General features: G+C 47.8%; 1 protein-coding gene across 1 annotated transcript in view; it reads right to left on the bottom strand.

The window, feature by feature from the left end:
- Nucleotides 1-1,358: 1,358 nt before the first annotated feature.
- The window catches only part of LOC143008282 (putative flavin-containing monoamine oxidase A), a 29,484-nt gene continuing 15,003 nt past the window's right edge, over nucleotides 1,359-15,839 (bottom strand). Inside the window, exons 8-12 of the mRNA XM_076159963.1 lie at nucleotides 15,553-15,653; nucleotides 11,214-11,372; nucleotides 8,765-8,851; nucleotides 6,258-6,358; nucleotides 1,359-2,467 (exon numbers count right to left, since the gene is read on the bottom strand). Coding sequence (XP_076016078.1) covers nucleotides 2,143-2,467; nucleotides 6,258-6,358; nucleotides 8,765-8,851; nucleotides 11,214-11,372; nucleotides 15,553-15,653 — 773 coding nt within the window. The 3' untranslated portion in view covers nucleotides 1,359-2,142. The remainder of the gene's footprint in view (nucleotides 2,468-6,257; nucleotides 6,359-8,764; nucleotides 8,852-11,213; nucleotides 11,373-15,552; nucleotides 15,654-15,839) is intronic.

Raw genomic sequence — 15,839 nt, 5'->3', positions numbered from 1 at the left:
TGCCGTAGTGAAGCAGTAAAAAAGAGACAAACAGGCAGAATATCTTCATTGTAGAGAACACCTGACCTTACAGGGCGCATAGACCTGTGGAACATTTAGTAGATGGGACTTGAGTCTATTGAATGGTAGAGACGGCTAAATACGTTCCGCTCATACCTAAAATACACCAGTTAAATACTTGGATCTGTTTACCATTCATTAGCAAAGCTGAAGCAAGGAGGATGTATAAGACGTCTTGGCCGCTATGACTCATCTGGCAGGATTCTTCTTTCCAAACGACTCTTCAGATGAGTGCTCATCACACCACAATGCGGATCCGAGGACCGGGGAGCATTAAACGACCACAAAATGGCAGCGGAAGAGGCAAGCTGCCAATCCACCAGATGGTGCATTACACGCACGCCTTAAACTGACAGTGACAGATACCGCAAGAAGGATTCGACACCGTGGAGTCCCTGAAATAGAACATCCATCCGCTTTACCCGGCTTTTCAGCAGGGTCACGAGGGAAAGAGTGAAGTACGAGTGTCTGTGTGTCGCATCAGGTGTGGGGAGACGGCCAGAATCCAACCATTACCCTCGTGACAGGCCACAGAAAGGACGGACTCGTTGAATGAACTGCGTGAGAAACTCCCAACGCATCCAGAGAGGTCGGGCTGCGATCCAGACCGGCTTAAACTAAACCAGGGAGGGCAGGGGTTCATCAGGTGTGAGCGAGCGATAACGAATGACAAACAGCTAACATGTGTGTGTGTGTGCGTGAGATACTTTCTTGGAAACAAACGTGTACCGTCAACAATCCTTATACCTCAATCAACAGTGCAATCAAGTGATAAGCATTGAATCGATTCCTCTGGGACGTTATCGCCGCCTGACCGCTTCATCCATCTCACGCTCATTCAAATATCTGCCCACGGACGCACACGTGTGGGTGAATTAACGTGTGTGTGTGTGTGTGTGTGTTTGTTGGAGGACCTGGGATTTGCTGGGCGCTGCTCCAAAGATCCTCGGCAGGCACGGCTCTGGAAAACCAGGTGTAAAAATATCAGCGGCAAGTTTTTCAGGGCCAAAAGGTCACGGAAACTGTAGGAGAGAAGTTCAACAGCGAGACGAAGGAATTAGAACAAGTCAGGCGTAAGGTTAAAGTGTTAGAAAATAAAGCGTACTTGTAAGAGTTTTAGAGTCTAAAATTGCTCAGTCCTGAATCTGAACCAGCTCCAGACCTCAGCGGTGTAGTTGCGCGTTTCCGTAGGATGCTAGCGGCTCTACACACTTCAATACACAACAGAAGCACAACAGAAGTACGAAGTGTGAACGCAGAACAACTTTGATCTAAAGAAAAGGAATAACTGATTAAACTTTAACTTAATGAGACTTTATTTGTGAATACTTTGCCACACAACATTTCATTAGTGCGTAAAGGACCAACTACGGTACGCACAACACAATCTGACAACCATCTCCACTATCCAGGGTTGTATGTGAGTCAGTATAGAGCGGGGGATGGATCACACTTTGGGCTTTTTGTATAAGAAATAAAGCTGCTGCAGTGTAATAAACATCCAAACAAACCTATTTTCTGTTTGGTTTCTGCCTCCAGTTTTGGTTTATTTTCTTTCTATTTGCTTATTTTACAGACGGAGCCTCGGCTCGTCCATTCATTCATTAACATAATGTGGCAACAAGATGAATAAAAGCTTTGGGAGGCTTGTGAAAGAATAAAAGCAGCAGTGTGTGTGTGTGTGTGTGTGTGTGTGTGTGTGTGTGTGTGTGAGAGTGATTAAATTGTGCATGAATAAATCAAAGGGTTAAACATTGTTCAGAGTTACATTCACTCGGTTGTTATGCTAATAATGATGTATAGTTCTGCTAAGTTACTCTATAGTGTCGTTACAAAGTGAACATGCATTAACCAACTTTATAGGGTTTATAATTGTATTTGGCCTTCTTTCTAAATCAATACATGGCCATTTTAATTAATCTAGCCCTGTATGAATTCATAGTTTAATTCCATTAGATTCACTCCCATGCTAAGTTTGCTTCATGAAACGAGTCGTGAGCAAGCAAAGTCACATCTCCGTTGTGTCTGAACCTACATGAAGACTCTGATGTGAATCTGATCCACAGGTTTCCTTTAATGGACCTAATTGGCCTTGGTGGATGCAAACACACGCGTCAAGAAAGCTTCCACCTTGTGCCACTTATTCAGACTCCCAACCAGCAGCACGGCCGCACAAACCACCAGCGTGGCCACGGCCACAGTCCGGCCCACGTGCAGCGGCGTGGAGGATGGCGTCTGCTGCGGCGGGGCCCGGGCGCTCTGGCTGAGCTCCTCCTGCTCCTCCTGGGTCAGCGTCGCCGGGCAGAGCTCGGCCAGGACCTCCAGGGCGGCTCGCCGGCCCGACTGCACAGCGCCACTCATGTAGCCGCACCACTGCGTGGCCGTCTCGGTGCCGGCCCAGTGGATCCTGCAGGTCAGCGACCCGGAGAAAAGACAAAATGTGAGCAAACCAATTAGTCAAATAAAGCAGCACAGGAAACTTAGATCAACGAGCTGATGGAGCCATTGCGTCTTTTGAGCTAAACTGGAGCTTGAAGGACGTTGATGTGTCTAAGAGCCTTCTTTTCATTGGTGAGTGCAAAAACCTGAACAACAACAAAGGCCAGTTAAAAATAAAACCCAATAGCGATCAGTACAAAAGGCTTAAGTTGAAGTTTTGGCGATTCGGTCTTTGTTTCAGAATAATAAGAGGCGGTTCACATACTTTTCTTCTTTCTTTCAGCTCAGTTACTCTTAACGCTCGTCTTCCACTTTGCTTTGACAGCCTTCTTAATTACACACGCTGCTTTTATCCATTTCGCCCGTCAACACAAATCCACATCGTGTCGGAGCAACAAGTGCAGAGCGGCTGAACTGAGCCGGCTGCAGCCTCTTTGTCAGCGATGAGGTGACAGTTTATTCTCTTCCACTGCAGAGTTGTACTGCGGCGGCGGCGGCTGAGGCAGAGCGCAGCAGTGGCTGTGGTTGCCGAGAGACAAGAGGATGAAGGCGGCATTGTGCTGGCGGCTTTCCTCTGCCCTGAGACTGCTGTCGAGCTTTCACCTCGCAGCTGAAGGCAAATCTGTGCTTCGGCAGAGAAGCAAATGCGCCACGATACTGTGGGTTCAAGAGTTTATGTTATCCAGCAGCAGAAGAAGAAGAAGAGGACCTCGTATCTTCATTAGCCGGTTGTTATGGCAACATTTTGGAGTTGTGAGTTGGTTATGTCTCGTATTGTCTCTCCCGGTTGGGCATTTACCTCCCAGAATAATCTAATCTAATTCACCGCCTGGTCCAAGTGTTTGGTCTTTGCCTCCAGGTTAGTAAAGGTCTGGTCTGGTCTGGTCTGATCTGGTCTGGTCTGGTCCGGTCCTGTCTTGACACATTCCTAATCTCATCTTCCTCTGATGTCGTCTGACGCACAGGGGGGGAGGAAGATGTCAGCGTCCAATTAACTGCTCAAATATTCAGGTGGATTTTAGGCACCATTGGAGTTTGGCTGAGTGACAGCACGAGCAGCTCAGCCGTCCGGTTTCCCCGACAATTAAACGTGAAGCTGCACACCTACACACTCCGACAATGAAGTTACACAACGTGTCACAACTGAGATCTGGCAGCAGCGTACACACCTGCAGGATGTGTCCTCAGAAGTCCATGTATTAGTGTGTGTGTGTGTGTGTGTGTGTGTGTGTGGGGGCAGTTCCATGACTTGGGAGAATCTATCCTACACACTGGTAAAGTATGTATGAGTTCACACTGCTCACACAATGGCTGAGCTGCGGTGTTGTAGGCGTTTGTCCGGCTTAACGAATACGAGCCACAGCCAGGCATTAATATACGAGACCGCAATAAAGCAAAGGGCCACGCAGAATGAAACCCAGCGGACGCATCAATGAGACAGAGGACATACAGTATGCAGCAGGAGAGGCGACGCCACCGGGCCAGTATGGTAATAAAGAACAGAGGCGGCCGGGGCGACAGCGGAGGGACGAGGGAATCAGCAGGCGCGGTAATAGAGGCGAGCAGCTGGTGCGGGCAAACCGGGTAACAAACAGCACAGAGACGCCGAGGAGAGAGGGAGAGAGAGAGAGAGAGAGAGGGAGGGAGAGAGAGAGAGAGGATCAGATCATTTGAGACCACCCTGTCTCCGCTTTGAATTGGTGATTCTGAGTTAATTGGCGCCGGTCTCCCACCAGAATTCACGGTTTTGATAACCCAGAGCGAATACTGAAGAGGTCAATTAGCAGTTTTAGCAACATTCCTGCGGCGAGACATAAACGAGAGACGTCATCTTCGTCGCCTGGACGACGTCTCTAAGCGTTTCGGGCTCCGGAAAGCTTTGAATCTGCGAGGGAACTTGTTGTGGATCGTCTGCGGAACAGATCGTCGGGCTGTTTCATCACATTTCCCCAGCGGGCTGACTGAAGTAATGTAACCACAGACGAACAAAATGGATTCTGAAACGCACACAGCTGTCCGGACGGAGCTGTCTGGTCACATTAACGCCACGTTGCCGGGGACGATGGGCCTCCCTGACGTGAGGATCATCACACAGGTGCACAGAAGAGGAAGAAGAACACGAGCACGTCCAACCAGATTAACGGCTGTCACTCTCGCCGTCTCTCCCTCTGCCTACGCACCGGATTGGCCGAGTCGTTTGTATTCAGCCAATCAAATCCCGATGGAGCAAATGGACCCGATGATCTCCCAGCATGCAACAAAAGGTATGATGCAAGACGTATACTCTCAGTGTAATGAGAGGAGACGGAACATCAACTCTGCTCCATGAATTCCACACCCACTTAAGTTGTGTTACTGTCTATGATGGATAATTAAGACACACACACACAGACGCAGACACACTCACAGGTGGAGTTATTGGTTTGGTTGCTTTACAGGCTTCAGTGCTTCAAGCTTTCTGTCCTTGCCAAGTTCTTAGATTAGGGGTTTCTGTGTGTGTGTGTGTGTGTGTGTGTGTGTGTGTGTGTGTGTAGATGCCATCGCCTGGCGGGTGATATCCTGAAAGACGTCTTCTATGGCGTTTTCCTACGCGTTTGGGCTCCAGCGATCTTTAAAGGCTGAAGGATCCCCGTTCAGCTGCGTTGAGTTTCATCACATTTCCCAGCAGGCCGACTGAAATAATATGATGGCAGATGAACAAAGACGGATTCTGAGGCACAAAGCTGTCTAGACCGCCGCCGCGTCTCTCCTACTGTGTTTTTTGGGGCGATATCGCCGCTCAGCCCCCGTGTGTGTATACTTAAATAGTAAGAGTTATAAAGAGACTTCCTCCCCTGACCGAGGAGCCGGGAGCTTTTATCTTCTGCATTGGTTGTGTTAATATATGAAGCCACTCTGCTCTTCATCTTCCTCTTTCACTTTTCCACCGCCTCCGGAGTGGGAAGAGGCTCAACGTGAGACTTTCACATCCTGACCGCCCAGACGTATCGTCCACCTCGCACAGACGCTCTCACTATAAGAGCCGCACCGCCATCTGTATTCAGCGTCCATATGATATCCCATCATGCACCACTTACCGTTACAGGAATTACAGAGTCGCCGTGCTGTAACCACCGCCTGCGTGGCCTCCCCTCATTACGCGCGCGGCGTTCGCGTCAAGGTCGCGGCTCGCCCTTCAGGATCCATTTTCCATTTTCTATATGGGGATCAGGTCCGCCGCTCCACGCTGCAGTTTGAGTCGCGTTATGCAACGAGCTCCCTCTGCTCCCCGTGGACTTAATGTCATTATGGAAATGCATTACCTGCATCTCCCTCCCAACCTCGCTCTCCCGTTCGCCGCGCTCGGTGCATTCCCTAACAGGCCATTAGAAATGGATTATGGGACGTTTTCCTATGGGAGCGCCATCCCTGTTGATCTCTTGCTCCCTTTTTTTTCTATTTTTTAGAACTGGGCTAATATATTACCGACGGCTTAATCACTCTCACTACTTGGGTCAATGATCTGTAGGCAGCAGGCGGCGGTGAGGGATGCAGAGTCACTCCGGTGTAAAAATAGCTCCTACCCCCAGCAACCCGCCGCTAATACAGAACCTCCTGAAAGATGGCGGCGGCATCATCACGAGCAAATCAGAAAGCAGGCGGTCAAGGACTCCACTCCAGCTAACGACACGACCATCAGCTATGCTGGTAAGAACACACATGAGAGGCGAGCCAGTGCAGAGACGCCGCGGTGGATTTGTCAGGAGTCGGTTGATTACCTGCCACAGGGGTTCCTCAGGCTGGGATGGTAATACGTCAGCAGGCCCGGGGCCATAACGTTAACGGGGCAGCCGCCACTGTAAGCCTCCTTAGCCCAGTCCTGTAAGACAAAGAGGGCAACGACCACAACATCACACAAACAACATCATCATCATCATCATCATCACGGCCATTTAGCAGACGCTTTTATCCAAAGCGACTTACATTACATTACCACCCATAGCAGAGGGGGGAGCAGTTGAGGGTTTGGTGCCTTGCTCAGGGGCACCTCGGCAGGGACTCGAACGACTGAGCTACTGCCGCCCCCACAACAACAACGACCACAACAGAACGCAAACAAATACACTTCTTTACTTTCACGACTTTCATTTTTGAATGTGTGGTCTCTGCCTTTGGAGTGTGACTAAACATGGAAGTTTAAATGTTGCAGTACGAGCTCGTCTGCAGGATGGAGAGGACTCGTCTTACCGCCACGGTCTCCCTCACAGAGCGGCAACTCGTCTCCCCCCGAGGAAATTGTAATCCCTCTGCCTCAACGTCTCCGCCTGAAGTTTCCTCCGGGCGACCCCTCCTCTCCCTCTTCTCCCTCCTCTTCCTCCTCTCCCTCCTGTTCCTTCTTTAACTCCTCTTCCTCCTCTCCCTCCTGTTCCTTCTCTTACTCCTCTTCCTCCTCTCCCTCCTCTTCCTCCCCCTCTCTCTGCCTCCGGGCCTCTCAGCGCTGAGGGGCACGTCGTCTGCAGACGAAGTGTTAAGCTAATGCAAACACATACATCCCCATGACGGATGCCCGGCTGCACACGGGCGCTTTGTAGGCCGTACATCAAGTCGTGGAGCTAAGTACTTCCTTTGTGTGCGGCACGATGGAATGTTGCATGTATGATGTAATGTTTCCTGATGAGGTACAGTCCAGGAAATACAACAGCAACCTATTTTTATGGATTTTAATGGATTTTTGAATCTTTGCTAGAAGTTCAACAAATTGTACAATCAGTATTATTTCTAGAAATTCCTTTTTTTTCTTTAAAAAAAAAAAAAGGATCGATCAACAGTCCAGATTTATCCTGGATCTATTCCAATGAATTTATTATATTAAATTTCATTTTCCAAGATTTATCTCTAAAAGAATGACTTCATATTCCCTAAATGGTGATGTAATGTTACAGCATTCCTCCAGTCAGGCGTGTTCACCCAACACGGCGCTCTGCCCAGTCGATCAAACTCTCCATCTGCCGCTCAGTAAAAAGGCCCCAAGGATCACGAGGCAGACCGGGATCAATATTTCTATTCCCGGAACAATAATCCTATTAAACAATCATTTCCTTTGACGTCGTCGGCAACCAACAACCTTGTGCCCCTGAGCCCATTCAGAGCAGCCCGCATTCCAAACCTCAGCTTTTGTGAGGCTCCTGGATCCAAAAATAGACAAAAATCAATGAAAGCAGAAAAGGCTCCCAGTGCTGCTCGCTCAGTCCCTTTAAACAAGCAGCCAGGTTATTGCACAGAGCTTGTTGGTGATTTGTTGAGCACTTTCGCCTCGCAGCCACTTGCTGTGCGTTTTCCTCCGGGCGCTCCGATGTCCTCCAGGGTTGAAGTCAATCCGTTTTGAGTAAATTGGAAAAGTCTAAATTGACCATAGATGTGGACGGGAGTGCAATTGAGTTTGTCCGTCTCTAAGTGTGGGCGCTGTGACAGACAGGTGACCTGTCCGGGGCGCACACTGCCTCTGGTCCACTCACAGCTTAGACAGCCTGCAGCCCCCCCACCGCCCTGATGAGGGTCCGTGGGATGGACGGACATGCAGCTTCCACCATGATGAGCTAGGGTGATGCTAACTGTACCGCATATACGTAAGACTTGTGACTTATTTAGATGCTTACGTTACAAACATGTGTTCACTCGTGGGCTTGAAAGGTCAAACCGTTTCATAGTTAAATGTGGGAGTGAGAAGTTGTGGATTCGATACACAACAACAGAACGGCCAAACGACAGCGCAGATGTGGAGCCACAACGTTTTGATGTCCACTGTGCGGCCGTGCAAAGGAATAACTGCATAACGCCGGGACTGGCTGGGCCTCGGCGGACATCAGAGTCTCTGAGTTCTGTCAGTGTTCTTGGTACTGATTGATATTTCAACTGAAGAGTTTATGTTTCCATCTGTCTGTGTGTCTGTAAGCTGGATATGTAGAAATGACAGATTTCAGGTGGATCCAGGAGGACCGAGGCGCTCTGTGCACGCCCTCTCGTTGTGACTGCGTTCCCTCTCCATCTGCTCACCATCATACTCAACAACAATAAAGAAAATAGCTTTCCTCTCTGGCAGCCGTATAGCTTCAGAAATTTTGGGCCGCAATATTTTGGCAGGGCGAAAATTCCGCCTCCAACTACGCCGGTATTGTTTTATTCCACCTCAACAAACACATGCTCGCGCACACGCACACACACACACACACACACACACACACACACACACACACACACACACACACACACACACTCGGCTACTCACTTTCTCTTGGTAATGGATGAAAGACGCAGCCTCGGGACCGAAGTATTTCACCAGACTGTCAAGTACAGCTTTCTTCCTCTCCGCAACCTGCAAACATGAGGGAGTAACGGCCTTAATTTGTTACTTATATTGCACTTTTGCATCGCTCTTTGGGTGTAGCAGCAGGCAGCTAAAATATGAGCACATGTGCCAGAAGCAAAGCCGTGATGGACACAGGAAGCTGCAGTCAATTTGAATAACTCCAGCACGGTCAGCACATCCTCCCGCTTGTGTTAGCGCACGCGGTGAGTTATGCTCCGAGCGGGCGGGGGCCTGAGGACAGAAAGGCCAAATCACCATAAAGTTGGATGACAGATGTTGCAAAATTGTCTGAGATTCCTCATCTGCATGTCGCCCCGTACTCCTCGGCACAGCCGGCGCCGTAATTTGGAGCCGGAGCTCGCGGTCGCCTCATGCAGCAGGACGAGGAGGAGGAGGAGGAGGAGGAGGAGGAAGAGGAGGGAGTGAAAGAACGTTGCCAAATTGCCCTCCGTGAGAATTATACAGTAAAAAAAACAAAAACACAAAAAACCTTTCTGCTAATTTGCTGCAGCACTGGAAATGACATCAGCTGAAAATGCGATGCAATTATGTTGCAAATGAAAATGCCCTTTAAATGCCATATGCCATTTTGATTCCAGCGATTCACACTCGAGCAAATAACTGGGAATTCACTCAATGCCGATACGTGAGTGCCAATCACACACACACACACACACAGTTCAGCTATGAACACAGCCTCATAGAGACTGTGAACACCAAACTCAAGGTGCGATTGTGATCTAAGTCTTGAGCTGAGGAGGTTAATGACGTTCCACTTTGTGCCGCGTGGCTCCGGCTAATTTACCAAAGCATAGCGTGTCGGGGAGTAATGACAGAAAGGCCAAACACAACACCAGAGGCGAGAGAGAGTACCAGAACAATGCACACACAGGCCCGGGTTCATCTGCAGGAAGGAGGAAGTGAGAGACGTGACGAGATGAGGAAGAGGAGGCGTTCAGGCCGAGGACACGCACGTGTGAATTCCTACATGTGAGGATTGTCGATAACAATTTTCGTTTACTGGCAGGATATAATGTATTCATCCCCATCAATAGGCACTAAAGGCATAAAGGGAGATTAGGTCTGAGGGAAACCGATACGGCGGCACCACAGGGACGATTTCACAGCTCTGTACCGCAAAGGACGTATTGATGTTTCAAAAGGCATCTTCATCAACACTTAATATCACAGGCATTCTATACAATTATTATTCAACCAGGTATTCCTGAAGTCAGACAGTTATGGGTTGAGGAGGAATTTGTTTTGCGTGAATTCTCCATTTCGTCTTCGGATGTTTTCCCAGGCAACTGATCGATGACATCATAATATAAAGTAAAGTATCTAAATACAATACTTCACTATATGAACTGAAATGAAGTACTGCAGTAGGTATCCATAAAAAAGTCACACTAGATCCACAGCAGCACGATCAATAATTGAGGGTTGCTTTGCGTTGAAATAAAGTGACTAATCAACTGAGGGGTTAATCAAATGGGATTCATGGAGGCAAATGCAGGTTCAAATAATCAACCAGACGCCTCCAAATAACTCATCACGATTTACCCAATTTGAAAATTGGTAAACCTGTTACCATAGTTACACCTCTATCAGGGAACATGGTCCAATGGCAGCGGGGGTTGGGGGGGTACGCTCAGGTGGAATTGGTCATTCCATGTGTGAAAGGAAAAGGTGTTGTGTATTATGGATCAACTCCCCGGTTGGTTATTCTGGTCACTGCTGTGGTGTGTGTGTGTATGTGTGTGTGTGTGTGTGTGTGTGTGTGTGTCCTCTCCATGTAGCCTTGCGCTGTCTCACAGGTCAGCCAAATCACTGGAGGCACAGAACACAGCCCTGAAGACAAAGTTCACCCCCACAGCCAAATAGAGGAGAAGAACAGACTCCCGCCCACCAAAGAACCCACAGTGGGAAATGGAGCATTGGCAGGAGCTCACCGTCTCTTTCTAAGAGACACAAACAACAACACACCCTGCATAAAATACAGTCAGTGCAAATAAAAAGTTTAACCATCATCTTCTCTCCCTTTCTGACACACACAGAGCCACACACTTTTAGCTTCTGTTCTAATATGTTCTGTTCTTCTTCCTCAGATGTCGCTCCAATAGGAGACATTGGTAGCACGTGTCTGGATAATGACCGGCATGTAATTGGTCTGTCGAATGCACTCCAGCTAGAAGGTCGGCTCATGTTCATCCGTCCTTCAGTGCCATCAGAGTGCACGTGTCTGCACTATAATAGAAAAAGCAGCTGAGGGAGTGAGGACATTAACCATCGGCATCTCAGTAAGCAGCACAAATGGGTCTCAAGGTTAGGAGTATAGACGTTATAAGACACTCTCAAATACTGTTACCGTCTTGGAGCTCCATTGTGAAGCCTGCTGCCCAGAGATGAAGCCCACCAGAGCAGGGTTCCCACTGGGGCTGGTGGCGTCGAAGGTCACACTGAGCGGGCAGTCGCTGCACAGGCCGGCCACGATTTCACCGGAGAAGCCTTTGCGCCTCCAGAACGCCTGCAGGGACACAGAGAAGAAGGAAGCTGGATAGAACATAACATGCCACAGTAAGTGTAATAGAGAGACTTAATCTTTCTGTTTGGAGGCCTGTGTTTGTTGTATTAAGGGCAGATCGTGACTCAAACCTTTATGCTGCAGCTTTAAAGCAACAACATAAACATTCAACTACGGCTGGAAGTTATTTAACGTCTCTAATGATTTCTACATCTAAATAAGACTGCCATGGTCACAAAGCAACCTCGCGGTCCTAAAGATCCGATCAAGGTTTACGCCTTAAACGATAACTTCAGTCACTGCCCATGAGCAAGGCACTCGTTTCTCATTCTCTCCATATCCAATCAATAAGATGCATGCAGTGCAAAGGGGTTGAGGAAAGAAATGTTACAATACCACAACCACTAGTAAACAATTTGTGTTAACCATGAAATCGTTCGCCTTCAAATTTAATGTGAGAACAACTTTGTCCCACAAATCGCTCCGATGACATCAGTCCAGTCATTATGGGGAACATTTTCGGTTGAGTTGCACTCCGATTTGACACCGAAAAAGCTGCAGACAAGCCAAGACGTTTTGGCATTTCTCACAAGACTGCAAGCAACAAACAAATAGTCTTGAAAATGGCACAAAGACCAATTCCATCTCAACTTAAGAGGACAAATGTCAACAGATCTATTATTACCAAAGTTTCATTTTCCCTTTTTGTGGTAAAGTTCTTTCTTAACGGTAGATGTCTAGAATTTGACAGGCCTTAAAAGGGGCGCCGATATTTTCACCAGTGCTGTCAAACAAAGACTCATAGAAGTCAAATTCAATAAAAAGGAAAATAGCGACTTTAGACTGAAGACTTTAAACCAGTGGGTCTCAAAGGTGCCCCCTGGTGGTGCAGTGGATACTTTTAGGCTACGTGGATGTCAATAACTTTTCAAACTCTGACTGCAAACTTCTCAAACTCAGTACACACACTCACACACGCACACACACACATGAGGTTTTGTGTGAGGTGGTTTGGAACGTTCCAGTCATTTTTAACTACGCCATTTCTGCGAAAACAAATCTGCATATGTGGCGAACGCAACCGCATCAAACTGCTCAGAAACCAACCAATGCAGGAGTTTGTACCGTCAGTGGTGAGTGACGTGCTCCATTTCTGTGTGTGTGATTGTGTGTGTGTGTGTGGATGAATAACGATGGCACGAGCAAAAGTTTGAGAGTGTGTGTACTGCACAGTCTGGATCGGAGGGGAGGAGGCAGAAAGCAAAATACCAACTTAACATTTTTGGATCATATTAGAATCATTGTTGTTGTTAACTTGACCTTTTGTGACCTCTGCCTGGTCTCTGTCTTGAGTTTCCGTGTCCTATAGCGGACAGGAGGCCCGAACGGATTTGAAAAAAGGCGCATTTTTCCAATTTATGGGTTGTGCTCGGCGACGTTTCAGAGGGAAATATCACGGGCGATAACGCAAACAATTTCACAACAGAAGCTCCGTCCCTGCTGCCTCACTCCATTGTTTCCAGCACGAAGACAAACTTTGAGGTTTTCAAAGCGTTCCGGTGAGCCGCTTCTGCATTTTCTCCTCCAGAGATTCGGCTGCTCTGCACGTTCGCAGCGGCGAAGGGGTTTGGGGAAAGGTCACGTCTGTAACCATCATTTTTGGAGCTAGACTGCGGCGGCCGATGCTACGCTCCTCTGCCCACCAGTGAACAGTTGCCCCCTGTATTTGCATTGGACAGGTCGCTTTCAAGCCTCTAAAGACGATGGATGTGCTGTGGCCGTTTTAGTAGAACAAAAGAAAATGAAATGGTGCTCGCTCTGCTCATTCCTCTGAGACCTTAAAACATTTTTTAAGGATTTGGACCTTCTTGTCCTAGATTTCAACATAACAACAGGATGAATTAGAGGTTATTCCCTCTGGAAACGCCTCAAACTCCCTCAGATGAAATCAAAGTGAACATGTGACGCTCAATAAGTCGGCGAGGGAGCTGGTACACATTCTTGGATTGATTTTTACCTAAAATCTGGAACGGGGCAATGAATCAGGTGCCAACTTGCGAGATTCCGACCACAGAGGGAGGTCAGGTCAATAAACGGGAGTGAGGCGAAGATGACAGCTTGGCGATTGCCCCCGAGAGGAGTAATGGGCCAGCACTGATCAGGCCTTTGTCCAGGCTCCGCAGCAAGAGTGGATGGAATTTTTCTGGCCTTAAAAACTCGCCGTCTCTTGTTCCAGGAAACGTTAGAGAGGTTTGAAATTATTGGGTTCCATCTCGGTTTTTATGCGCGGCCCGCGTGCGAAGTGATCAAAACACAAAATCCATCTGTGCAAAAGCAATTTTGAGCTCAGTCACAGATAAATATGATGACTCAGCAAGTTTAACTTCCTCTTTAACTTCAAGTGTTTCACTTCAAAATGGCGCTTATTGTGTTGTGTGTCTAACATGGCGGTAACTTGTGTTGTGTAACCGTGGTTATTTGATCAGATTGGGCCGGGTGATAGGCTCAGGACCTTCAATCAATGTGTTTGCCTGATGGTGGCGCTGTCAGAACCATTTTGATGTAAACTTTGCATGATGTCATCGTCATAAGGCACAGAATGAAAATCTTTTTTTTCCTGGAAACCTTGACCACGCCCCTTTGCAGTATACTAGATTGGTTCACTAGTTTGGGTCATAGAACATCTTGGTTAGGTGTATTATCCATTGTGCCCGTCTTTGATTTTGCTCATCAGTTTATTTGAAGAAAGCAAACGAAACACCAAGAACAAGGGAGACACGATGTCTCCTCTCCATCTGTGTCACTGCCAACGCTTCAAACCAGAGCAGGGCATGAAGAAGCAGCTGTCAAGTGAATGAATCAGTTACCTCATTAGTTAATTTCCAGTATTAAGTGGTTGTGAGCTCTGATGTTCACCTGTGTCACATTAAAGCTCTTATTCTCAGTAATGGTGCTGGGATCATTTTGGGTCGTTCATAAAGCACAAGCTGGGTAATTCCATTAAAGGCAGGATTCAGACCTTGGCCCTGAACATGAATTAAAGTGTCAGACTGCCGGCTTCAGGTCAGAATCCACTGAGAGAGTCGAGCATTTTTTGTGGCGGTAATAAATAAAGAGGCTTTCATTCCAGAAAGTGTGAAATCATCAGAAAAAAAGTGTGGTGTACATGGAGCACGTTCATGTGAGCTTCCAGGACCTGCAAAGTGCAGCTCGGCCTTCAAAAACCCCACAAATGCTGCGTGAAAGACTGGAGCTTGAACTCGCCGCCCTCCACTTTGTAAAAGCTTTAGGACGCCTCTGGCTCGGCTGACATGTTTATACTCAAGTGCTCTTAACCCTGGCCTCTGATCTGATGTGGGATTACAACGGGACAAATCCCCCCCGCCCCGCCCGTCTCCTGCTGCCTGGAGACGACGCCTGACGGCCCTTCAAAAACCTCTTCAGTCAGAATCAAACAAGAACAAAAGGAGTAAGGGAAAAATAAATAAATGAATTCTGAAGCCTCCTTGTGTCTGCACGTTTTTAACACACACACAAAAATAATTCATTGCCCCAATTGGCGAAGTTTTGTCAATCAAGACAAAAGTGTGCGTCCTGATTCTGATGTGTGGTTCAGCCTAACTAGCTGCCATGGTCGTCGTCCCCTCAGTGTGTTTAAGCAGCATGTCGTGTCATTAAAGTACAGTTATGAACTCAACACCAGATGAAAAGCACGAGAGGAGACGAGGCACATCTGCATCCTTAGCTTGTTGATTTTAAATGCAAATTGGTTTTTGGCAAAGAAACAAGACACAAATGTAAACGTTTGCATGGGAGATAATGACTTTGTTCATTACAGAGGACGAGCCTGAGCCGCTGAGTGCGCACACCAGCCCCGGCGACTCGCACGCTGATAGAACACGACGAGAGGAGATGAAGAGAGTCTCATTAAATTTGCTTAACGCTCCTGTGCAACTTGCTCAAGATCAATATGTGCAGAGAACAAATTGCATCTTGCAGCTGCAGTGAGGATGTGGGGTTGATTCTTCACACCAGAGCTCCACTCTCTCTCCTCTGGTTCAATACTTTGTTTGTAATCCAGAGCCAATATGATAGAACCGAGCCCTTTGTCGGTCCTCTGGTGCTCCGTCTTTGTGTCCTCGTACCCTCACAGCTTTATTGACGTACACGTTGTGCTACTCACCGTTTTGTAGGTGATGATGAATTTGATCATGTGTCCCACGGGCATGTTCTGGGTGAGGAACTCTCTCTGCGGGGGCAGGGCGGGCGTGTAGTGGATCTTGGCTATGTGTGGAAACACAATAACACACAAGACGTAAATAACCTCCAGTCTGCACGCTGGCAGTCATATCACCATATATATTCATTTGTACCTCTTGCTCCTGCGGTTTGTAACTCACGGGCTCATTTAGCGGCTGAAAGGGCAGATTATTAGTGAAGACAGATCACGTACATTAGCTAATCCGGCTA

Source organism: Genypterus blacodes, unplaced genomic scaffold (genome assembly GCF_046128005.1).
Source record: "Genypterus blacodes isolate CSIRO-AG114 ecotype Tasmania unplaced genomic scaffold, CSIRO-AGI_Gbla_v1 ptg000101l_1, whole genome shotgun sequence".
NCBI classification, from domain to species: domain Eukaryota; kingdom Metazoa; phylum Chordata; class Actinopteri; order Ophidiiformes; family Ophidiidae; genus Genypterus; species Genypterus blacodes.
This window is presented reverse-complemented; position numbering and strand designations above follow the sequence as displayed.